The 24813-nt window shown below is 49.7% G+C and overlaps 1 protein-coding gene across 3 annotated transcripts in view; it reads right to left on the minus strand.

Annotated features, from left to right (window-relative positions):
• The window catches only part of TOPAZ1 (testis and ovary specific TOPAZ 1), a 1878688-nt gene that overhangs the window by 749891 nt on the left and 1103984 nt on the right, over nt 1-24813 (minus strand). For all 3 annotated transcript variants that reach the window (XM_085630596.1, XM_085630595.1, XM_085630594.1), the window contains one exon: nt 10569-10684. In XM_085630596.1, coding sequence (XP_085486722.1) covers nt 10569-10684 — 116 coding nt within the window. The remainder of the gene's footprint in view (nt 1-10568; nt 10685-24813) is intronic.

The following is a 24813-nucleotide window of genomic DNA, read 5'->3' on the forward strand; positions in this document are numbered from 1 at the left end:
TGCTGAAAGAGACCTTGCGCCACTTCGGAGTTCAGACGCCATTCGTGATCCATCATGCACCGGCGGCTGAGTTCGTCTGCTCTGGCGTTCAGAGAGCCCGCCAGATGTTGAACCACCAGGGCGACGCCCTGGTGTTCCAGCCATGTCCAGAGGCGCAGAGCCTCCTGACAAAGGGTCCACGACCCCACCCCGCCCTGTTTGTTGCAATACCACATGGCGGTGGTGTTGTCCGTGAACACCTGCACGACACTTCCCCTGACAGAGGGAAGGAAGGCTTTCAGTGCAAGCCGGATCGCTCTCAACTCCAACAGGTTGATGTGGAGACGAGACTCCGCCGGAGACCAGAGGCCTCTGATCTCCGCCTCTCCCATATGGCCACCCCATCCCAGGAGGGACGCATCCGTCACTACGACATGCTCCGGTTGGGGAAGGGAGAGGCTCTTGCCCTTGACCCACTCGCGGTCCGTGAGCCACCACTGCAACTGTTGTGCAGTGCCCTCCGAGATCAAGACATGGTCGGACAGGTTGCCGTGATGCTGGGCCCACTGAAACTTCAGGTCCCACTGCAGAGCCCGCATGCGCCGCCTGGCGTGATGCACTAGTAGGATGCAGGAGGCCATCAGCCCCAGAAGCCGCAACACTAGCCTGACCGAAACCCGGGATAGAGGCCGAAAGATGGGAATCAGGGCCTGTATATCCCGGACCCGCTGTTCCGGTGGATGGACCCGGAACTGCGCCGAATCGAGAACCGCTCCGATGAAGAGGAGCTTCTGAGAGGGACTCAGGTGTGACTTCGGCACGTTGATGGAAAACCCCAGCAAATGCAGGAGATCCGCCGTAGTCTGGAGGTGGGAGACGACTGCCTGGGGCGAGCCCGCCTTCAACAACCAGTCGTCGAGATAGGGGAAGACTGGAACCCCTGATCTGCGCAGATGAGCTGCGACCACCGCCATCACTTTCGTGAACACCCGAGGGGCACTGGTGAGGCCGAAGGGGAGCACGGTAAACTGAAAGTGCTCTTGGCCCACCGTGAACCGCAGGTAACGCCGGTGGGCCGGCAGGACGGGGATATGGAAATATGCGTCCTGCAAGTCCAACGCTACCATCCAGTCTCCAGGGTCTAGGGCAGCTAAAACCTGAGCCAACGTTAGCATCTTGAACCTTTCCTTTCGGAGGAAGGCATTGACATTCCGGAGGTCCAAGATAGGGCGTAGGCCCCCCTTGCCCTTCTTGGGAACCAGAAAGTAGTGGGAATAACAACCACGACCTACTTCTGGACTCGGAACGCGCTCGACGGCCCCCTTGGCCAAGAGAGCCGAAACTTCCTCGCGGAGAAGATTCAAATGATCCCCCGAGATACGGTGGTGCTGCGGTGGCATGGCTGGAGGGGTCGTCTCGAAGGGGAGGGAGTAGCCCCTTCGGACGATTTGCAGCACCCACCTGTCCGATGTTATGGACCGCCAGTGGAGCAGGTGATGGCGAACTCTGCCGCCCACTGGCGTGGTATGGGCCTGAAAGCTCGGACTAGGAGGGCTTTGAGGCGGATGCTGCCGGGGTGGAGGTGGGCTGACCACGTCGTCCTCCATTTCCGCCACGGCGGAAACCACGTCCGCGACCGCGCGCAGGTTGGTTCTGCGGCTGGTGGCTTTGCGGACGCGAGGAGGCGCCCCTTCCTTGGCCACGAAAGGGGCGAAAAGCGGAGGTGTGCGCCCGCGGAGCCGAGAGGCCCAAGGACTTGGCCGTAGCCCGGGAGTCCTTGAAGCGTTTCAGCGCACTGTCCGCCTTCTCACCAAACAGGCGAGTGCCACCAAAGGGCATGTCCATGAGGGTGGACTGGACATCCCCGGAAAATGACGTGGACCGCATCCAGGCGTGGCGGCGGAGCGCCACCGTGGTGGAAATCGCCCGACCCAGCGAGTCCGTGGTGTCAAGCCCACAGCGTATGGCGTGCCGTGCTGCATCCCTCCCATCGGCCAAAGCCTGGTTAAGACGTGTCCGGACCTCCTCCGGACACAGGGGCAGCACGTCCTCCACCGTATCCCACAGAGAATGGGAATAACGGTCCAAGAGACAAGCGGTGTTTAAAGACCGCAGGCCCAAACTAAGGGACGAGAACAGTTTCTTGCCAAACTGCTCGAGTCTCTTGGAATCCCGGTCCGGCGGAGCGGTCGGGAAGGAGGATTGGGAGGTAGAGGCCTGGATAACCAGACTCTCGGGGGTGGGGTGTTGGGACAGGAAACTGGGGTCGCCCGGAGCAGGGCGGTGGCGCCTGGCGACGTTCCTATCCACAGGAGGAACTGTGGAGGGCTTGGACCAGGTGCCCTGCAGAACGTCAGTGAGGGCCTCATTGAACGGCAGCAGAGGCTCAGTGGAGCTTGCTGCGGATTGAAGCACCTCAGTGAGGATGTTAGTCCTCACAGCCACGGCAGGCAGCTCGAGCCCAAGGGCTGTGGCTGCCTTGCGCAGCACCACAGAAAATGCTGCACCCTCCTCCGAAGCCACAGTCGGAGGAGAAGTGAATCCAGTGTCTGGCGAGGTGTCCAGCCCACTGGCCTCCCCCAGTTCATCTGCCCAGTCCTGTGAAAGCTGTGACTGAACAGCCAGAGGGTCCTCGAACCCCTCCCAGTCGCCCCCGTCTTCCGATTCCTGATAGACAGGAGGAATGATCGGAGCCGGACTGTAGAGATGATAGGTCTCAAGCGGCGCCGGCCGCGGCGTCGGTCGACGCCGTTGCGGCGTCGGGTCCGGAATAGGGCTAAACTGGGGTTGGACGCCGTCCGGAGTCGGCGCCGAAGGCGTCGGCGCCGGCGTCGGTGGTTCATTCGGCGGCGCCGGTGGAGGAGTGATTAGGTTAACCGGCGTCGACGGGGGCCCAGGCATGGGCCCCGCGGGGACCTGCGGCGTCGAGACCGGAGTCGTCGACGGCGCCGGGGCCGCCGGCAGGCAAGGTCGCCCAGTCGAGCCCGCGGGGCCCGAAGGCGCGCCAGCGGGCGTCGACGGCGGGGCCAGTCTCCTCATGGCCGAGAGGTAGGCACTGATCTCCGCCGACGTCGCGTTAGTCCCAGGGACCGGAGGGTGTGGGGACGAACGCGGCGCCTGCGGCTCCGCTGGAGCCGCGGGGGTGGAACCACCCTGACCCTCGGCCGAGTCGCGCGACCGGCGAGGGGAGTCCGAAGAGCGATGTCGCCTCTTGGACTTCTTAGAATGTTTGGACTTACCCGACGACTTGGAGCCGGACGATCGGTGGTGGCGTCGGCTAGGGCTCCGCGAGCGATCCTTGGACCTCCTCCTGGACCGGGATCGCGCACGACGCGGAGCCGAGTGGCGAAGCTCGAGAAGCTTGCGGGACCGCTCCCGCCTAGCCTTCGAAGTCAGGGCCTGGCAATCGGAGCACGACTCCGCGTCGTGGTCGGGGCCTAAACAGTAAAGGCACCGGCGGTGGTGATCGGTCACCGACATCAGTCGATGGCAATCCTCGCAAGCCTTGAACCCAGGCATCCTACCGGCACCAGATGTCGACAGACAAGGATCAAAAATGATCAAAAAAGATTTAGTCAAAAAAGACTAAAAGGGGTAGCTCTCCCGGATCTGCGCTTACTGGCACGGAAAAAAAGAAGAACTGACGTCAGCGCGCGAGGGCGGCGTCTAAGTACTCCGACGACGTCATCCCGGCGCACGACGCCGACGACGGACGCGGAGCCGCAGACGACGCCTAGCGACGCGCAAGGGGTATTGCTGACGAAAAATCTTCCGGATCCAGTCTGACGCCTGGGGATATTCTAAGGTGAGGAATATAACTAACGTGTTTCTTTCAGATATGCCTGGTCTGACATGCCTCTACCAGGTAACCCCTCCTAGGGCAATAGAAGCACTCTCTAATGGCTGGTTGCAGCCAGCCTCTCTGGCCTCTACCACCATAACCTGTTCGTGTTCCTGAACTACCTGTTTAGAACCCTCTAAAGTTTTGCGGTGAAGCCTCCATTGTCACCGAGGCCATCTGCACAGCTGCATCCATCGCTGCTGCATCGAGGGCAGTTTTTTTCAACTCATGCTGCGCTAATTTTGCACGGTCTCTTGGGTCTGCTCCTGCTTCTCTATCCTTTTTTTTGCCCTTACTTATGGTAGTGGCGTGTATGAGCTTGTTTTTCCTGCCAAGGTTTGGATCTAAACCAACTACACTGTCCAGCCTGCTCAGTATCGCGGTGGGTAACCCCTTCTTCAAAATATTATTGAAAAGTGTGACTTAGGGACCTGTGTTGGCCCACGGGTGTCCTGTTTCCTGTCCCCATCGTTCCTTCATTCCATTTAGGAAATTGTTAATGCTTCCTTCTGGCTGCACAGTCTTTGCTATTAGCCCTCCTACATCTGGGCTGACAGGAAATATTTCTCTCAGGGCGGTCCATATCCAGTGCCTATTCATATTAAATGCGGAGTCTGTTGTGTCAAGGCCAAAACGTATGGTGAACTTTGCTGCATCACCCCCATCTGCCACAGCTAGGAAGAAGACCACCTGGGCCTCCTCCAGGACTTGTGGTAGCACATGTGCAACTGTCTCCCAAAACAAATGGGAGTAGTGGCCCAAGAGAAATGCAGTGTTTACCAACCACAATGCCAGGATGGTGGTAGAAAATATTTTCCTGCCGAAGCTATCAAGCCTTTTGGATTCACAATCAGGGGGTGTGGAAGGGAACGCGCCACGAGAAATAGCTTTGGACAACCAAGCTCTCAGAGGTCGGGTGAGATGTGAAGAAAGCTGGGTCACCCGGTGCAGGGTGATGGCAGCGGGCGATTGTTTTATTCAAGGGAGCCCCGGTGCTGGGCTTGGACCAGGTGCCCAGAGGAACGTTAGTCAAGGCCTGTAGGAAAGTGGGTTTCTGTTGCAGTAACCCCCCCACACACACTTTTTGACAGATTTCTAATGCACTTTGTCTTGATGTACCCTGGGTCCCTCACAATACGGTTCCCAGGGCCTGTGTTTTTTCCCAAAGCTGTACCTTTGTATCCACAATTGGCACATCTCTGGCCACAGGTATGCCCCTTGTAAAAGGTGCCATGGGTACCAAGGGAACTGTTACCAAGAAAGGGCACTAAGGGCAGCAGCACCTATTGTGTCACACTTAGAGACCCTGCACACACTGCCATTGCAGGCTGCGTGTTTTGGTGCAGAGGAAAGTGAAGAGTCGTCATGGCACACATCCCTGTGTGCGATACATGCAACCCAATGCCTGTGGCCTACGTTAAGTCATTGCTCTAGTATTGTGCACTAGACCACAAGTGAGGGTACATGAGCACTGTACCCCTACAGTATGAGTCCATTCTTAGACACTAAGTGCGTAAAGCCATAATGCGTATATGGTCAAGGAGTTGGTCATTACAAACTCCACAGACCCATAATAGCTTTACTAAAACCTGGGAAGTTTGGTAGCAAACCTCTCAACACATTAAATCCACACGGATGCCAGTGTGGGATTTTATGTAAAATGCTACTCACCTTTTGCCACCACTAGACGGGTTTCTGGACCCCTGGGTAGAGGGCCTCAGCTCTCTGGGTCCAGAAACAAACCCCATCCTGGGCAGTGGTGACATGCCTCTCCCCACAGGATGGGCTGCGTCCATGAAGGGGAAGCTTCAAAGACCTGATGCCTTTGTTAGCTGACGCTGCCTTTTGCGGCCTCCAGCAACTGGCTCCCACCAGTTCTGACCCCCCCCCCCCTTTTTGGCGGTAGAATCAGCAGGAAAACCAAGTGTAGAAGAGGTCTGCCCACTTTTGCCAACCCCACCCCTCAGGTGGGGGAGGCGAGGTGAAGCACACATCTCAGTCACCTTCATCTTGAAGATGAGGTGACCAAAACAATCAGAGAGAAGTTCATGCCCCCCTCCCATTGGAGGGTGTCATAAGAAGGAATGTACTCACCCCAAGAAAGGGACCTATTGGTCCCAACCTGCACACCCCTGTAACATCCCTAAATTTTGTATCTAGGGTTGACCCTGAACCTTGCCTCCTCAGATTCTCAGAAGAAGTCGAATAGCAGAGGGAACTGTACAAAAGATCTGACTTGGACCCAGCCCTACCAGCCCGTCTGCAGCTTCCAGAGATCCTGCACCGAAAGAGAACTTGTCCTGCAGCCAGCGACCTCTAGAACCCCTGGGAGGACTGACTGCCTTCAATAAAGACCGCATCTCCTGTGACCAGCAGCTCTGTTCAAATCAAACTCAAAAAGAATACTGAGCACAAAGAAACTCGACGCCTGAAACCACCACTGCACCTGTCGCCAACAGCCCGACTCCAAGTGACCCACTCATCCTAACAAGGTCCACCAGTGCTCCAGAGTCTGAGTCCACTGGGAGTGCTGCCCTCCAGGACTCCCCAATGTCCCTTTCAGCCTCTGCATGGAGACTCCCCCAACCGCGAGTGGCCCAGTAAGGAGAAATCCGTCCTTAAAAGGAACCCCTGCATCTGGCAGTCCTTCACCCTGGGTGCACCTACGTCCCCGAGATCTCCAACTTACCTGCCCTGCTGTTGGTTCCTCCTGGAAGACTTCCTAGACCGAGCCTGCAGCCAAAATTCAAAACAGACAACCTCCATAGGATTGCATTGGGCTTCCGACATCTCCTCAGCACCCTGCACCCGATCGCAGCTGGTGGTGTGTACTTTGTGCTGACCTGACTTTAACTCTAGGAGCTTGGCTCCCAAGCCCGAGTGGCCTGCCCGTGATAAGACCCCAATCGAGGTGCCCACTAGCTAACACTAGGCCCCTGCACTCTGCACCCAGCTGCCCTAGTGCTACGAGTTGAGTGCCTAAATGAACATTGGGGAACCTTGCTTCTAACTCCCAAAAGCTATTGGGCAGGTTGTTTACTTACCTGCAAACCGATAACCTTCTTTCCTCCCATACGAGCCAATGTTATGATTTTTGTTCCAAAACCTTTCCAAGTGTTAAACTGACTTTTGTATTGAAAATAAACAACTTTACTATAAACCCAAACCTGTCGTACTTAACAGCCTTTTGGGAGACCCAGGATGTGATATTTCAGCATATCACCCCCAATACTCAAAGGAAATGAAAAGTGAACTAAAAGTAATGAAAATGTATTTCTATGTGTTCTAAATTGTTTTGAAAGCACATACAAACCTGTAACGGTTCCAATTTCATTCACAGTTGCATTTCCTTGTAAAGTTTTGCATTTGAAAGTATATTTTTCTTACCTGTGCAAAGTCTTGCTTGGTCCCAGAAATAAAATATAGGTATACCTTTTTATACTTACCAAATTGGGCTGGATTATGTCTCTGAGCATGGGCCATCAGTCTTGATTGAGTGAATACAATAAATGCTTAACACACCCTCCTGATAAGCCTAACTGCTCAACCACACTTCCACAAATAGAGCTGTTAGGGATGACCTAATTTAGCCTCTGCTATACCTCTGGGGATCCACTGGACTCTGTGCACACTATACCTTAGGTTGGTATATACTATATACAGAGCCTGCTTCCTGCAAGGCCTCAATAAATGGCAGCAAGGGTTCTGAAGTGGAGATGCCAGGCTGCAGTACCTCAGTCAAGACATTGGTCTTCAACACCACATTAAGAAGCTGCAGGTCAAAGACCTCCGCAGCCCTATTTACCACCAAAGCAAAGGAAGTTCCCATCTTTGTAGCCAGATTAAGGAGAGAATGCATGCCAGGCTCTGGAGAGGTATACAAGCCACTGGCATCACCATGTTCCTCATACCAGTCCATTTCATCAAAATAAGGGGGGATTTCTAAGGGATTCTGCATCCCCTCCGAAGGCTCTGCCGGCACTAGCCTCTGCGTTGAAAGACACCCGGACGGCTCTGTGTCGTCGGGGATAAGAATGGGGCGAACGCAGCCAGTGGGATCGTGAGTTTGTGTTGGGAGTGGCGCCGGGGAAGTCACATAGAAGGTACGAACAACACCGGTTCAGATTTGGTAACGGATTTATGAGGAGTCACGGGCGCTGAGCCAGAGCAGACAGTGCGGAATACAATAGAACAACTCCTGCTGAGCCAGTGGGGCCTGGGGGGCCTGCAATAAGGCGGGGGCGCTCCCGGGAAGGAGGGGGAATCGCGGAGCCGATCCAGGCACATGCTCTGAAGAAAGAGGACTCTAATGTCGACTCCTCCATCAAGAAGAGTGACAGGCAGGGTGCAGTAGAAGAACGCTTGGACTTCTTGTATTTTTATGGTGCTTCTTACCTGAGCCCTTCGATGACTTTAAATGGGAGGATGAAGACTTGGAGCCCCTGGAGCGGTGCTCAGACCTTCCTCTCGACCAAGACAGGGACCGGGACCTCAGAGGATACCTCCGAGGCACATGATGCTGGGCCACAAATAGCTTTCGGAACAATGGACAGGTAGTCTGAGCACGACTTTGGGTCGTGGTTACGCTCCAACACCAAAGAGACACGAGGTGGGGACTTGCAACCAACATGACGCTGTAACAGGAGCCGCACGGTTTGAATCCCGAGGTCTTTTTGCACATGATGAATTTACCTACACACCAGTGAACAAATGTTGACTAAAGTTGAAAATATTCTGTCAAAAAATGACAGGGGGTAGCTCTCTTCAACGGACCTGCGCTGGCTGGTGTGAAAAGAAAAGAACTGACGTCAGCGTGCTGAGGTGATGCCTATATAGATGACACAGATGTTCCGATAACTGAGACGATGTCACGCGGAGTTGACGGACGCCACCTACCGGAGCATAGGGGTACTGCTCGAGAAAATCTTCTGGATCTAGTCTGACACCAGGGAAGTTCACTGGTAGGGAATCTGCAGCTAGAGGTCTCTATCAGATTCATGTGGTACCTAACTTATGATGGTGTCTTTAGGGGGGCGCGTACCCCCTCCGGCCATGTGTGCTTTATTGGGGCAATCTCTTGACCATTGTAATGCCACTGTGCCTATCCGTGGGACTGATCAGAGTTTCCTGCCTGAGTGTTTCCCTGCCAGCGCTCTCCCACTTGTGGGCTATCAAGCAGAAAACCCGGTTCTCGGTCTCAGGGCCTGCTTGACTGCATATTTGCGAGTCAAGGTTGCTGGAGTTCACAGCGGGAGAGTTTGTTAATAAGAACGAGATTTCATTTTTAGCGATCAATTTTCATATTAACAGCATATATCCCAGAATTTTCTGGGTGCCAAACAACTCAATGTTGAACTGCCTGCAGGCCAACAGATTCATAGACCAGCCAGCAGATCCCCCGCCTCCTGAGTCCATTATTAGTGCACCTCTTCCTGTAGGACTTGTATGCAGAATCCGTACTGAGACGCCATCATGTTGCAGGATAATATGAAATCTAGCGAAGGCTATGAACTGTCTTGGTTGTCACTAAGAGTTACTCCTTTACTGAAGCGGACCTCTCTAGCATGGCCTGGAACCTGTGCTCCTCTGACAATGTCATACAGCACCTGGAGTCCAGGTATGCACTGAGGAAGATGATCCCCTAACACTGTATTAAGAAAGACTTCTGGAAGTTGACAGCTATCTACAAATCTAGCTGGATGCATTTCTGTTCATTCACTTTGATCTACATCATATACTCATATACTGTGCTTTCATCTGTCCGTATTCAAGTAATGAAAGATGAGAGTCACTTGTCTGCTGAGGCACAGTATCAGGCATTTTCTGAAAACCCTGGGAGAAGAATCAGAATGGTAGAACCTTAATGTGACAGTGCCCTCAGCCTACTCTAAATATGATGAACTTCTTGTGAATGCAGGTGAGATGGGTATGAATGTAGGCAGTCTCAAGGTCACATTAAGACATTTAATGAATTTTGTGGTTGCAATATCTACACTAAAAAAGGCTTTGGGACCATAGAATGTAAAGTCGCAATTTAGCAAAGAGACACTGATTCTTAAATGTCAAAGCAGGTCACAATGTATACTTTGCAACTCATTATGAATTGCTAGGATTACTGGCATGACATGGCATACCAATGTTACTAAGGATGTTCAAAATCATGAAATAATAGTTTACACCCACAACTGGGGTCACAAACCATTGATGGAAAGAGGGTGGTGGTATCAATTTGCAAAGTGGAAGGTGTTTATGAGGGGTAGATTCTATTTTATAAATATGGGCATTACAGGTAGCACAAAGCAGTGCAGGAAACCCTTGCACACTTGACCCACTGCTCCTTACATAAATGTTGCGTTTTCTGACTGTAGCCCCTGCCCCTTGCATGCCTCCATTTCCATCCCTTTTCGTAGGATTTGCAAAAACAATCTGCCCATAAAAGATACATACACTCTTGAGGTAACCCAGTAAATGTTACATGCATGCAACATCAAAAATCTTCAGCAGAATCTTGCTCATGTTTTGCAACAGGAATTTTATATACCGATATACTCTTCTTTCACTTTCTTTGCCCTCTGCCAACCTTAATCTAGTTCTCTATTTTACGCAGCACAAGTTTAGCAGGCGAAGGCTGGTGTGCCCTCTGTATTAGCACATGTATTTAAACTCAGCACATACCCATGTGTTTTCAAAATGTTATTTAATCTGCATATTGCATCACTGATACCTTAGCAGCACATGTTGGACTTACCTGGATTTAGTGGAGGCAATCACATTTATCTCTATTTCAGAGCCTTCAAGTTGGGTGACATGCTTTTCGATATAGTCAAGGTGCTCAAGCTGTAGAACCATTCCTGCTTCCACCATCTGTGGAGCATACAACAATAGCACATAAACTCCAATTTTAAAGGAGAAACAAAAATGTAAGCAACCTTTAAAATTAATGTATCCTTGAAAGTATTTAAATACAACATGTACAATAACACAAACGGGGACAGACGTGAATGCCTTTTAAACGAGTCTATTAGAAAACATGCATATGTTTCAAAGATATGAAAACAGAAGGAAAAGTGGTTTTATTGGTACGGTTCTGGGCTTCAATTAGAAATGGACATTTTAATAAACATTATTAGTGGGCTACTGGAAACATGCAAAGATGTAACATGCTTAGTACTTTGAGGTTCCACAAACCGCTTCTTCAAATTAAGAGGTCTGTGAGAAAAAAATAACCCTTATGCGTTTGTACCAGTTTTGCATTTTTCTTTCAGTATATACGATAAACTATATCAACTCAATTATGTTGTATTTGACTCTAGTCTCATACAACATTCCACCCATCCCCTAATAAACCAGTCACAATTTTCGAAGAGGAAAACTCTTTGCTTAAATGTACGTGTGAGCAATACTGAAAAAATCGATGTTAAATTGAAGATTGTAGAATTCTTCGAGTCTTAACGTTTTATTCTAAAGGTGCAAAGATGCTACAACATGTAACATATTCCTACAAGACTATGCATCCACATCACTTACAAATGCCGCTATTCTTCACATCAATACTTAATGTCAAACACAAGTCGTACCCCGGAGTGACCTCCTCCATATCTCTAGACCTGGGTTTAAATATATTGGCATCTCATCTGACTACTCAAGAATTTCAAGCACAGTTTTGAAAACCTTGAAAATGCTGGCAGCACAAGAAGCCACAGACAATAAATGCACGATTACACTCCCATTATGAATTGTCAAGGGTATGCCCACCCTTCACAAAATATATGAGGATGAGGATATTTCTGCATTATTTTGATCAATTTATGTTCTTAGTTCACACGGGATTAAGAAATTAAGCATTGAGAAATTGAATCAACTTAGTCTGTTAAGGAAAGTAAATTCTGGTCATGGGGCATGGCTTCGCTGTGCAGCAAGATGGCCGCTCTCAGGGCTCTGCTAGGCATGCACAACATCCTGCATTAATCCGCTATTAAAAAAGGGGCACACATCAATGAAATTACCAGTGCATCTCCATAACGCCCACTGACACCAGCTATTCCAGATCGGACTACAGAATTTACTGAGTGCCGAATAGGTGACGGACCAGCTCCAGGTCTACACTGGGCTTGAGAAGATGGTGACTGGTTCGCTGCGAGACCCTCGATTGCCTCAAGGCGTGAGCTGCCCAAATTCGAACCCCGCCGAACCTGGGGCTCCAGATCTGGTGGCGAGGCTTTCAATCACTGAAGATACTTGACTGGGAGCATACGGCCACCATGCCCATTGGTGGATCATGTATCAGCATTGCTGGGAATCAAGCAGAGACTGCCATAATGTAAGGAGTGGCTGTGAGAGTGGCGCAGAAGACCCGTGATAGCCATCGCCCATCACCTGTACTGTTGGTGACCCCGGTTTCGCGTCAGGCCTGCAGTGTGCTGCGCTGAGTGAACCTGCGCTGCCTGGGGCTGGCCTCTGCCCGGGTCGGCACTTTGTCGGGCCTGAGAATTCCTCTTTACACTACTAACCCAGCTAGGTCTCAGCCACACTTTTTTACAGCAGATATGCCTTCTATATGGCTCCCACTGCCCGGGTGCGGGTCAACAAGTTGATTTCTGACCCTATCCCTATCTCCTGGGGCACGGGCCAAGGATGCCCTTTGTTGCCCCTCTTATTTGCTATTGCAATAGAACCCTTGGCAGCCCGTCTGCCCCAGCATCATTCTGACAGGGGCATGAGATTCACCACTAGAGGGTTGATAGTCTCTATGTACGCCAACGACATTACACTGTATGTTCGCGAGACAAATTTCGTTCCAGTGACACGTGAACTGCTGCATTTCGGGGGAATATCTGGAATTCAAATAAATTTGACTAAATTCACAGTCACTGAGAGCACACACAAATTTGAAACAGAATATCCAATACAGTGGGCGGACAGCCCAGTGCGCTACCTGGGCATTTGGCTCAGCAGAGATACACAAGAACAATGGAATGCAAATTACGGCAGGGTGATCACTTGGATAGAGGAGAAAATACACATCTTAACCAAGCTGCCCCATACTCTTGCAGGGCGAATAGCAATTACAAAAATGATAGTCTTGCCCAAGCTGCTGTATCTTTTTGCTAACATCCCTATGCCGCTAACCTCAATTCTTCAAGCATCTAAAATCCTCCATGAGCAGTCTGGTATGAGTAGGCAAACAACCCAGAGTATCCTGGGAGCTTCTCACCCTCCCGCTGGCACTGGGTGGACTGGGGACCCTAGACCTCACACTTTATGCATACTGCGCACAAGCCCAATTTCTCAATTTTTGGTTTTACCGGACACCATTCCAACCCCACGTGGCAATCGAGGAAGACCAGGCCACCCCTTACCCTTTAACCACTGCCCTTTATCATAACTACCAGAACCTCACACGAGAAATCGACACAGCAGACTATCAGATGGGCATTAGAGGGGCTGCGAAAAAGAGTGAAACTCACTTCTTTATACACACCGTCACTACCACTGGCCAAACACCCTCAAATTCCCCCGCTACTGGACAAAGGCACGGCTGGACGAGCGCACAAACTTCGCAGTAACACTTTCTCTGACTTATACCCAGACGGTCAATCCCCCCCCCCCCCTTTGCAAGTTGTGGAGTCCTCACAAATAACGTTCCTGAATACACTACTGCAATACCAGCTGCGAGCAACTTCCAGTACGATGCACAACACATTCCCATCCCCACCCCTACCTGCTTTAGCGCAAATGCTTACAGACTCTTCTGCTCGCAAGATAATAACACGCCTCTATACTACTACTCAACGCACTTCCCCAGCGACCACTCCTAGATCCCTAGATGGCAGATCTGGACTCCGCCCTCTTCCCATCACAGTTGCTCAGAGGTCGTTTTGCTGCGGCCAGCTTGAATTCTTGTCCCCGAATCAATCGCCTGAGACTGATACACTTAAAATGTTTACGTCAAGTATATTGCACCCTGGGGAATGGACAGCAATCTTGTATAATAACTCCACTGCCAGGGTCTGAACGGGGGGGGCTGATCTCTGCTGCTTGCACAGTGGGCAGGGGGCTGAGGCATGGATGCCCGCCATCACCCCTGCTATTTGCTCTGTCAATGGAGCCCATGGCTGTTCAGGCCCGATCGGGACGTCACTACCAGGGGCTAATGGTGGAAGGACACTTGCACCACATGGCGGTGTATGCTGACGATCTACTACTCTTTCTGGCCGACTCGGACGAGGCCCTCCGGGAAGTCAAGGGACTGTTGCATTCTTTCGGAGAGGCCGCAGGGCTTCGTGTGAACTGGTCCAAGTCCTGTCTTTTCCCGACTCGCCCAGGCATGGATGATACGCAGCCGGCGGAGGGGGTCCCGTGGGAGATTAACTGCTTGCCTTACCTTGGAGCCCAGATCTACCACAACCCTAGTGACATGCTGGAGGGTAATATAGGGCGGGCCATACGCAAGGCTAAGGCCTGTTTTGAGTTTTGGGGACAGCTTCCGCTATCGGTAGCGAGCAGGGTTGCCTTGGTAAAAATGGTCACACTACCCAGGTTACTCTATTTTTTTGGGACGCTTCCGATCTGGATTCCAACCCAGGTGTTTGCGCAGCTCAACACATTGCTCACAGGGTTCTAGTGGGGTGCGGGGCGTCGGTGGGTGGCCCTGATCACCATGCAACGCCCCAGGGCGGAGGGGGGATTTGCCTTGCCGGATCTAGAGGCATATCATGCAGCGCAGTTACAATGGTTCACTAAGTGGATAGCGGGCAGACTTAGACATCGAGAGGAGCCTGGTGGGCCGGACCCTCCCTTGGCGCTACTATCCCGGGTACTGCTGTGCTTACCCATAAGGAATAGGGAGGTCCCGACTGACTTACAGGTGGTGCGCAAGTGCTGGAACCGTTTGGCCAGGTGCGCTGGCATGCGTACCCCCTATGCTCCGGAGATCCCGCTGGTGGTGTGTGAGGCCCTACCACACGGAGGAGACTGGGGTAAACTACGGGACTGGGAGGAGACGGGGGATACTTGCAGTAAGGGACCTATTTGAAGATGACAACCTCCTTCCTTTTAATGACCTGGTGGAGCGCCATGATCTACCGCGACGGGATTTCCTGCTTCATGCCGCACTGACGGCAGCCATTAGGAGACATTGGCCGGAGGGGATGGCAGAACCTCAGACCTCGCTGGCCTGCCAATATGTCGCAATGGAGGCGGGAACGTTCAAGGCAGTCACGTGTCTCTACAGACGGATTACCCACAGCCTGCGAATGCCATTGGTGGCACTACGTCTCAAGTGGGAAGAGGACTTGGGGGAGCCCATCGGGGAAAAGCCATGGGGGGAATTAGAAGAGCGGACCTGGAAGTGCTCCAGGAACGCCAGTTTCCAGTTAATCCACTTTTATGTGCTACACAGGGCTTACCTCATCCCGGGCAAGGTGAGTGACTACTTCGGGGTTTCAGCAGCGTGCCCGCGGTGCAGCCTGGAGGGGGCAGGGTTCCTCCACATGCTTTGGGATTGCCCGCTCCTGGGAGAGTTCTGGCAGGGAGTGACGTCTGGGTTGGCGGCTGCAACTGAAAGAGGTGTAGCGCTGACACAGAGTTGTTGTTTGTTGCATTGGTTTCCACACACTGCCAAGACCAAAATCACTAGCAATTTTATTGACTTCGGGCTGGACTCGGCCCAGAGGGAGATCACCAGCCACTGGAAGTCAAGGACGGGCCCCAACTTAGCACGATGGACTAGGGAGTTAGTGAAATGGGCAGAGGCAGAGGGGAGCTGTAGGTTGTGTATGGCCACCCGCACTGGGAGTGACAAATCTCTGGAGATGGCGCGAGCGTGGGTTGCATTGGTGGAGCTGGTAAAACATCCTCCTGGAGATACTGAAGGCTCTCCTGACCGGGGGGAGTCAGGAGCGGATACTTAAGGTTGGGTGCCACTGATGGTGGATGGAGTAGGGCGCAGATACGGCGGGATACTCGGGTGAATACTTGCCCCTCACACTGACATTTGCGGTTCGGAACGCACGAACTGTGGAATATCACTGGCCTGCCCGCGGGTTCAGCTCTGAACCGGTTCTTAACTCAGCGGCATGCCGAGGGGGGAGGGAGGAGTGGGAAGAGGGGTTAGTTGGGTTGGGGGGGATGGGGAGTTGGGGGAGTTCCAAGCTGCAGCAGTTGATCGGAGAGACACCTACTAATAGATTTCGCTAGCTTCTACTGCAAGACGGTGAAAGAGGTGCCGGGGATTATCCCCCAATTGGATTATATTTCCCCATGTTAGGCGGGGGTTCCTTTCTCCTTTGCTTGCAGTTGATTGGTGATGCACCGTGGAACTGTAATATCCTGCTCAATACTAAGTTTGTACTTAATCTGTCCACTTGCAGCCTTCTTTGAGTACGTGTATGTGCCTATGTTTTTTGGATAACTCAATAAAATCTGTTTAAAAAAAAAAAAATTATATTGCACCCTGATGCAGATGCGAAAGATGGGGCCACGCCTCGATGATGGATGCTGGTGCTGTAGAGCCCCGCAGGCCACATTCCTGCACGTGCCAGCGGATTGCTGAGTTCTGGACCGAGGTGTTTCAACACATCGCAGACATAGCTGGACAGGAGTTAAGCTGCTCCCAGTTAGTGGCCCTACTGGGATATGTAAAGGACGCAGCACCTGCTAATCGGCTTCTAATCGCCATGTTGCTCCTACTAGCGAAGTGCAGAGTAGCTGTACAATGGGGCAGGGGGCCCGCCCCCGATATCAAGACTTGGCTAAGGGAAGTCACGTATTGTCAGGAACAATTATCCACCTTCTGGGAGCATATGCCACTTAGGCCCTGGCCCAATGATATATGGGGTTCATTCACTCCTTGGCTTCAACAGTAAAGCCCATATTCCCCCGCGCAGACGCCCCCACCATAGCAATATCCGCATAAAAAATTGATTTTCCCCACCTACCATTATAGAATTGCTGCTTTGCTCACTATGGATCATAGATGTCCCACCAGGTGGAGGATAGGAATTGCACTGTATAAGTCATCTCCTGTCTTTTCTCAAGTGGTGAGGGAGGGGCAGACCCTCCATAATGTAATGACACACCAGGCAATACGTAAGAAATGGTTTATACTGTAGTTGTGTGCCGTGCCGCACAAGATAACCCCCGATTGTCCTAATCATATTAGTCTGTCTGGTCTTAGGGTTAGAAAGGTTTATGCATCTATTAATCCAAAGTATGACGTTAAGTTTGGTCAGATCAATGTGAGATTTGTAGCTAAAGATGGAGGTGGATTATTAATTGGAGATTTGGTGCCCTTTTTAAATTGTCAAACCGTGACGAGTTTACAGGAAAGGTGACGGAATAGCAAGTATATTTCACAAACTTTTGCTAGCTAATGATTGAATATGCAAGAAACTTCAGAGTCTTTTTCTTGCTATTCAATGAAAGAAACAAAAGTTTGCAAGTGGATGCATATTGGATTAACGCCCGCATTCGCTGCCAGTGGAATACTTTGGTTTATTAGATGAGTTACTATGACATTGCATTTCCATCTATATGATTTGTTCATAACAATACATTGATTTCTTCGTTTTTGTAGTCATTATTGGATAGGATGAATACTAGCAATTTTACTCAGTGTCCTTTGGGTGTCACCTATAACTGTCAGTAATAAATGTGACTATGTTAAATTCCTTCAGGCAAATCTCTTGGTCCAACCACTATAATTTGTGAAAGTGCAAATTAGTCACCACAGGTAGGTTTTGCAGGAATTAAATGGCACAAAGCAGAACAATGTTAAATGTTGCCACCTTGTTTCAGACCTTTTTGTCCCAGGTGCATGACAGTCTACCTCTGTATATGGTCATATCTAGTAACTCTAAATTTGAAAATTGGAGTTAAATGAAGAACATCCCAGGAAGTGGAGGAAATGGCTATATCCAGCAGGACAACACTGTCTTCTTGAAGTAGAAGAAGAATTATAATGATTGCATAAGAGCCACTAAAAATGCATAATTTTAAAAGATTATTCAATCCTCAGCTATTGCTTTAAGTACAATTTATTTTAAAACCCTTGAAAATACTAGCAGGACAAGAAGCTACAGAAAGAAATGCTTAAATAATTATTGTCCCATTAGGAGTTGTCAAAGACCTGTCTTTCAATCAATCAGGGAATTGTGAAGCGTGCTACTCGCCCGTGAGGGCCTCAAGGCGCTGGGGGGTTTCCGAGGGTGGTGGGCCACCAGGTAATGTCTCATGCTGAGGGGGTGGGTCCGAGGACGAGGACTTCTGACTTCTCCGAGATGAGCTCCGGCAGCTGCTGCTCATCCAGGATGCAAAGTCTTTCATTCCTTCCTGGAAACTGACTCTGGTGGTGTGGGGAAGATGATGAGCTGGGTGTCTTTGGCGTAGGATACTATGCTGAGTTCATGCTGTCAGACGATGGCAGCGAGGGGGGCCATGTAGATGTTGAAGAGCGTAGGGCTGAGTGATGATCCTTGGGGTACACCGCAGTTGATCTCTGTGGGTTCGGAGGAAGGAGCAGAGCCAGTCAAGGGGGGCTCCCTGTATGCCGGCGTCGTGGAGTCTGGCGGTAAGAGTGAGGTGGGAGACTGTGTCGAAGGCTGCAGAGAAGTCTAGTAGGATGAGGGCCGCAGTTTGCCCTTGGTCGAGGAGAGTGCAGGTGTCATCGGTGGCAGCAAGGAGGGCGGTCTCAGTGCTGTGGCTGCTGCAGAATTCGGATTGGTAAGGGTCGAGGATGGAGTTCTCTTTGATGAAGTTTGTTAGCTAGACGTTGACAATCTTCTCAGTGACTTTGGCCACGAAAGGGAGGAGCGAGATGGGTCAGTCGTTTTTAAGGTCCGTCGGATCTGCTGAGGGCTTCTTGAGAAGGGGCTTTACTTCTGCGTGTTTCCAGTCTTCAGGGAAAGTGCCGGCATCTAAAGTGGCATTGATGGTGCATCGTAGCTCGGATGCTATAGCGGCAGTGGGTCTTTGGAAGATGAGCGGCGGGCAGGAGTCGTGGCAGCTCCTGGGTGAATGCTTTTCATGGCCGTGGGGGTGTCTTCGGTGGTGAACAGGGTCCAGGCGGATATGGTGGGCTGGCTGTCATTGCTGGAGGAAGGGGTGGTTTTGGTGTCCGTTTGTTGAAGTTGTTGTAGAGGGACTTGATTTCCAGATGGAAGTAGGAGCCGAGTTTGTTGCAGAGGTCCTGGGAGGGTGTGAAGTCTGTAGCTTTGCTGGGGTGTTTGGTGAATTCCTGGATGACGCTGAAGAGTTCCGTTGAGTTGCTGGAGGTGGCGAGGATTCTCTTCTGGATGAAGTTTCTTTTGGTGGATCTGATGAGTTTATTGGTATTCTGTCATGGCGTTCTTATAGATGGTACGATCTTCCGCGGCTTTGCTGTTCCTCCTTAGCTTCTTGAGATGTCTGCAGGTGCACCTGGATTCTTGGAGGTCGGTGGTAAACCAGGATGCCTTCCTGGGGCACTGTCTGTCGGTGTTGCGGAGGGGGGTGAGTTTGTCTGCGCAGATGGTTAACAATCTGTTTAGTTCTTTGGCTGCAGAGTTGGCATCTGTTGAGGTGGGAGGGGGATCGTGGTTGAGGGCGGAGTTTAGGTGCTCCTCGGTGCCCTTGCTCCAGTTCCTTCGCGGGGGGAGTGTTGTGGGTTTGTGAGCGGTGGCCTTGTCGAAGGAGAAGTGTACGCAGTGTTGGTCCGTCCAGGGGGGTTGCGTGGTGTGGCTGAAGTGAATGTTGTTGCCTCCTGCACAGATGGGGTCAAGGGTATGTCCTGCCTTGTGGGTGGGGGTCATGACTAGCTGTTCCAGTCCAACGTTGGCAAGGTTGTCCAGGAGGGTGGAAGAGTTGGTATTGCTGAGGTTGTCGAGGTTGATATTTTCCATCAACTTTATCAATGAACAACAATCAGTTGCCTGATAATTTTCCTCTACTTACCAGTTAGATGTTCTGGGTACTTTTAGCCAGTATCTGCACCTGACACCGATGGGCTTGGGGTGAATTTAGAATATGGGTCTACCTTCAACATCTGTCTATGTAAAATTACTTGCCACTCGAAAAAATGAGATTACTCTTCTACTGTTGGATATTATTAATGATCATTTGAGGGTTGCCCATGATTACTTTAAATCACTTGCTGTCCATCTTCTTCGTAAGATGTAATTGAATAATGAGCAGTCAGCAAATTTTAGACATCTCTCTGTGATTCCTTATTTTGCTATAATGCTGGAAAGCACAGTGATGTAACTCCTGAAATCTGTATGGAGAAAACATGCTACTAAACAAGCTTTCAGCCTGGCTTAGGCTGGGTACTGATGGCTTTGGCAGCTGATTATCCGAAGATGATTGTGGTGTGCGCATACTTTTGGATCTATCTGTGGTGATCAAACAAAGTTGAAAGTTTAATTTGCTGAACTGTCACACAGAACATATAATACAAGAATCCACTCACAATCGTTAGCTTGGGTACACCTCAGGTATCCTCAGTACCTCTGCTGCTTTTTAACCTCTACCTGCACCAGTAGCATGTTGGCTTTTAAGTTGATGCCACATAACGATTATTTTCTTGGGGGGGAGGGGGGTTTGCACAGGGGGAACATTAGTAACAATTTTGTGTTTCTGTCACAGGCTGAGCTTTTCACTCACTGCATAATGCACTTTTGGGGACACTTTTGTGTTTTTTTCGGGCAGAGCGCCATTTTCACTGCGTTCCACTGGACCATTTTTGGGTGCCACCTTGCTGGGGTTACCGGTCTAGTTTTTAGAGAACAGCTCCCAAGCCTCTACTTAAGGAGACCCATGCCGTGGAAGTGTAGTGGGCTCCAGTACAGCTGGTTTTAAATTCCTGCAATGATTATTACCCTGATCGAATAACGCCTGATGTGTGTTTTTAAAGCTGCTTAAAGCTCTGTTTTAAGATAATGCTGCTGATGTGTGTTTTTTTGAAGTTGTGGAAATCTGCTCTTAGACTAACAATTGATTTTTGCACATAATTAAGTTGATGCCACATAACGTTGGAGGAAAATCTTTGGGAACGATTTTGTGTTTTTGTCACTAGCAGAGCTTTTTGCTCGTTGAATAGGGCACTTTTGGGGGAACGTTTCTTGTGTGTTAGGTCGAGCGGAGCACCATATTTAATGTATTCCAAGGGACCATTTTTGGGCACCATCTTGCTTGGGTTAGCGGTCTAGTTGTTAGAGACTAGCTCCCAAGCCTCTACCTAAGGAAACCTATGTCACGGACACAGTTGGCGCACAATTGGGGCACCGCTGACACACCGTAGGTCCCTCCCTAAACACTTCTTTAATGTATGGCTCTCCCCATCAGACAATACTTGGGATCTCATGTTTCTCACTGAAACATGGCTCTAGGACACTTCTAATACAGATCTACCCTTGGCCATTCCCCCTGTTTATCGAATCTTGTGTGCAAACCGGGATGGAGCTAAGTTGGGGGGGCATAGCCATTATCCTTAGGGACACGTGGGAGGTTTCGTTATCTAGGCTGGGTCAGATTGGGAATATTGATGGTCTACTTTTTTGCCTCAAACATACTCCCTTTTATTCCTTTGCCAGTTTGTTGAAATATACATCCCCAGACTGCCCTAACAGCTGCCTCTCAGAATTATATAATGCCATCTCCCAATTAGGAGCAACATCACATGTTAGAAAGCCATGATGAAATTTACCACATACTACTTAGAAAAAAAGCACACGGTGGACATCTATTAGCCAAACAAACCGAATATGCTAAACACAGCGAAAGAAACCAAGAAGTGTCTGCTACTCCGAGAAAAGAAATGGATATATAGGGTTCGTAGTAATGAGAATGGCTTGAATGATGACATCCTGTGGAATTTACTGAATATATTGTGAACATAAACAATACCTCTCACACTGACCTGTGTCAGTTATCTTCAGCGGGTTTGAAACTTGGAGATATGGGGTGGAACCTACAGTCTGATATTTACCTATAAAGAAGACCCAATGGTATTAGTCGAAAAACCTCAGAGTAAGTAAAGTATAGGTTTATTTACCCACTTTGGAAAGAAAAAAGAAATTAAGCAAGCATATTGAGTGGAAACTGTCTCGGAATAGTTGCCCAGCATTAGGAAAACAAAATACGTAAATATCAATACAAAATGACACCACTGAGACTCCTATCTCTGTATCATACCTGAGTGGAGTACCCATTTGGAAGAGAAAGGAATTCCAGAATAGAGAGTTTTTAGCTACAAATGTAAAGCAAAAACTGGTCCCCTGTAAAACTTACACAACACCTCTACAAGGGGAAACACAATAGAAAATAAGTTAACTAGGAGTTTTGTTATTTAACATGCATTATGAATTAAAGATAAACAATTTTCCTAGGAGTAATAAGGGTCATCATATCATAGTATACATCACCCCCAAGAGAGCTGTCTTCCAGATTGAAAAATAGGAATACATAGGGGCTGGTCTACTTACACGCCCACTCAACAGAGATGTAATAGATAATATTGTTGTAGAAATCACTCCTTCCACAAGGGAAACGTCCTTCACACCCAATATGGCGGAAGAAAGAGGAAAGAACAGGGATGATGTCCAACAGCAACAACGTAGGCGTCCAGATCACGTGAACACAATGCGAGATCACGTGACGGGTAAAAGAACGTACAGAAGGACAGCCGAGGCAAAGGGTTGGCACCTTCACGGTGTGCGGAGAGACCGGCAGAAGCGGCGGCCTCACCTTGATGGAGAGTGAGGGAAGGGGCCGACCATCTATGGACCAAAGATGCTACAAAATGTAAAGTGTCCTTAGATAAATTGACCTGTTTACCATTTAAATCCTTCTCCTATGTAACTAGGGTTTGACTACAGGGAGCCGCCATCCCTCCCATGCCTTTTTGAGCTACAACTACTGTGAAACTCGGTAAGACTTACTAAAGACATAGATGTGACAGGTACCCTATGCCACTAATGACTTTTTTCCAATAGTCACAGGTGTTTGGTTGATTTTGGTCTCTCTATAAAGTAATAAAGAATACAAGAGGATTGCAGCATGGGGATACATTGATGCTTCTTAGGTGATGAGTTAACCAGACCCCGAGTAGGGTAATAGAAATGGAAACAATCAATGAGTGGCATGTTCATTATGAGATTGAAAATGTGCATGTATGTTTATTTTAACACAGAGTCAGATCTCTCATATGTACATATGGTTATGATTGTTAGATTTCAAGCGACCGGTATTACCGCAGTGTGTATTGCAGACCCTAGACCACATTGTGTCTATCCTCAACCTACTAAAGGAAGATAGGATTAGGGGAATTATGGGGATCGTAGGTCCTGACAAAAGATGCAAGACCCTTTCAGGGCTAGAATAAATCGGCTGAAACATATTGACAAACATGCAGACAGGAGATGTGAGTGGCTATTTATAATCCCTGACGCTATCATCCTATATTCATTGTAATCCTGACCAGGATGTCCAGGAATAAAAGGCGGACATTCCTGAGCCAGTTTTAAATTCCTATATCTGCACCAATATTCTTTTCATATATCTATTATTTTGTGTTTGTATTGTCTTCCACCTCCCTTTGGCACCACCCCAGGTGCTGGTGTCGTTAGAAAGCCCTATGATGAAGCATGTCACAACTTGTGGGTGAGGTCAGTTTTCAAAATAACAGTGTGTGCCACTAAATACACTAGCCGTTTGTTTCTCTATACTCCTACTCCTCGTTTGTGTGTTTGGAATCTTGAAGAAGCTCAGACACAGACGAAAACAACTAGCAGAACAACGAGTCCAAGAGGAGCAGGAGTCTTCCTTGGTGCAGTGTCGGTTCGAGGCGAAATTCAAGTGTCCAGAGAGTCGAAGACTGACGTGCTTTAAAGATTGAGTCTTGTCCAATGACAAATCTAAGGAACCACCCACAGGTAAGCCCTTAAGTACCGAAGGAAAAGAGTTGGAACTAATCAGGAGTCCCTCCCAGAGATGGGGCTGGACAGAGGAGAGGATACTCCATGTCCTTATTCCAACTTAGGGCCAGAGCAGGAGCCAAGGTTCCCTAAACTGGCTCAAACTGGAGTGTGCAAGGAGGGCATCAAATATGCCCTTCAATGCAGTCTGGTGACACTGGCAAGCGCCCCCACCCCAATGCGCTATGTTCTGTCTGGAAGGTGGTCACACCTCCCTGTGACAGGAAACCTATTGTCCTACCTTCCCGTGCTCGAGCCTGGCTCTGCAACAGGAGGGCCGAAATTGGGTCTGAGGACAGCAGCAGCACTAGCTTGCTTGCGGACCCTGAAAGGCTGTTCCCAGGAGTACAGGGGGTTCACTAAGGAGACCCCCAGAACACAGGATCATAATTTCAACACTGGAATCGGTGTTGGGATAGATTCAACATGTTTGATACTAAACATGACAGGTTTGGTGTAGCTACTATATAGTTACGGCATCTTGTAATGACTGATGTCCCCTATATGTCTTAAAATAGCTGACCGAACTTACAAAGCCTGAAGAATCGATTACAGGGTTTGTAGGGGTGTGCTGCTCACGCAGGGGCACCCTCACACACATATCCAAGCACTCTGCCCTCCCGACTGAAGAGCCTGCCATTGGGGTGACATACGTTTGTAAGTGCAGTGAACTCAGGTATAAGGAAACTTATATCTGTCGTGAGAGGACCAAGCACCAACTCACACAGGCTGCAATGGCAGGCCAGTAGTCACAGTTGAAGTGGGTCTCATGGATAGCACAATACATTCTGCAGCCCATGGGACATCCCTGGTGTACCCATGCCCTGGGTGTTTAGTACCATACACTGGGGACTTACAAGGGTACACAAGATAGATAAGTTACACACCAGCAATCCTATTTCTTGCCAGGGGTATCCTCATCAAAGTCATAATCAGTGAATACTCCCGTCCATGCACAGGGACCCTGGAGTATAATAAAAATATATATGCATAAATGTATATATCTCTATATATATCACGCTCTCCTTTTCCCGCAGGTAAAGA

The sequence above is a fragment of the Triturus cristatus genome, chromosome 10, assembly GCF_964204655.1.
Source record: "Triturus cristatus chromosome 10, aTriCri1.1, whole genome shotgun sequence".
NCBI classification, from domain to species: domain Eukaryota; kingdom Metazoa; phylum Chordata; class Amphibia; order Caudata; family Salamandridae; genus Triturus; species Triturus cristatus.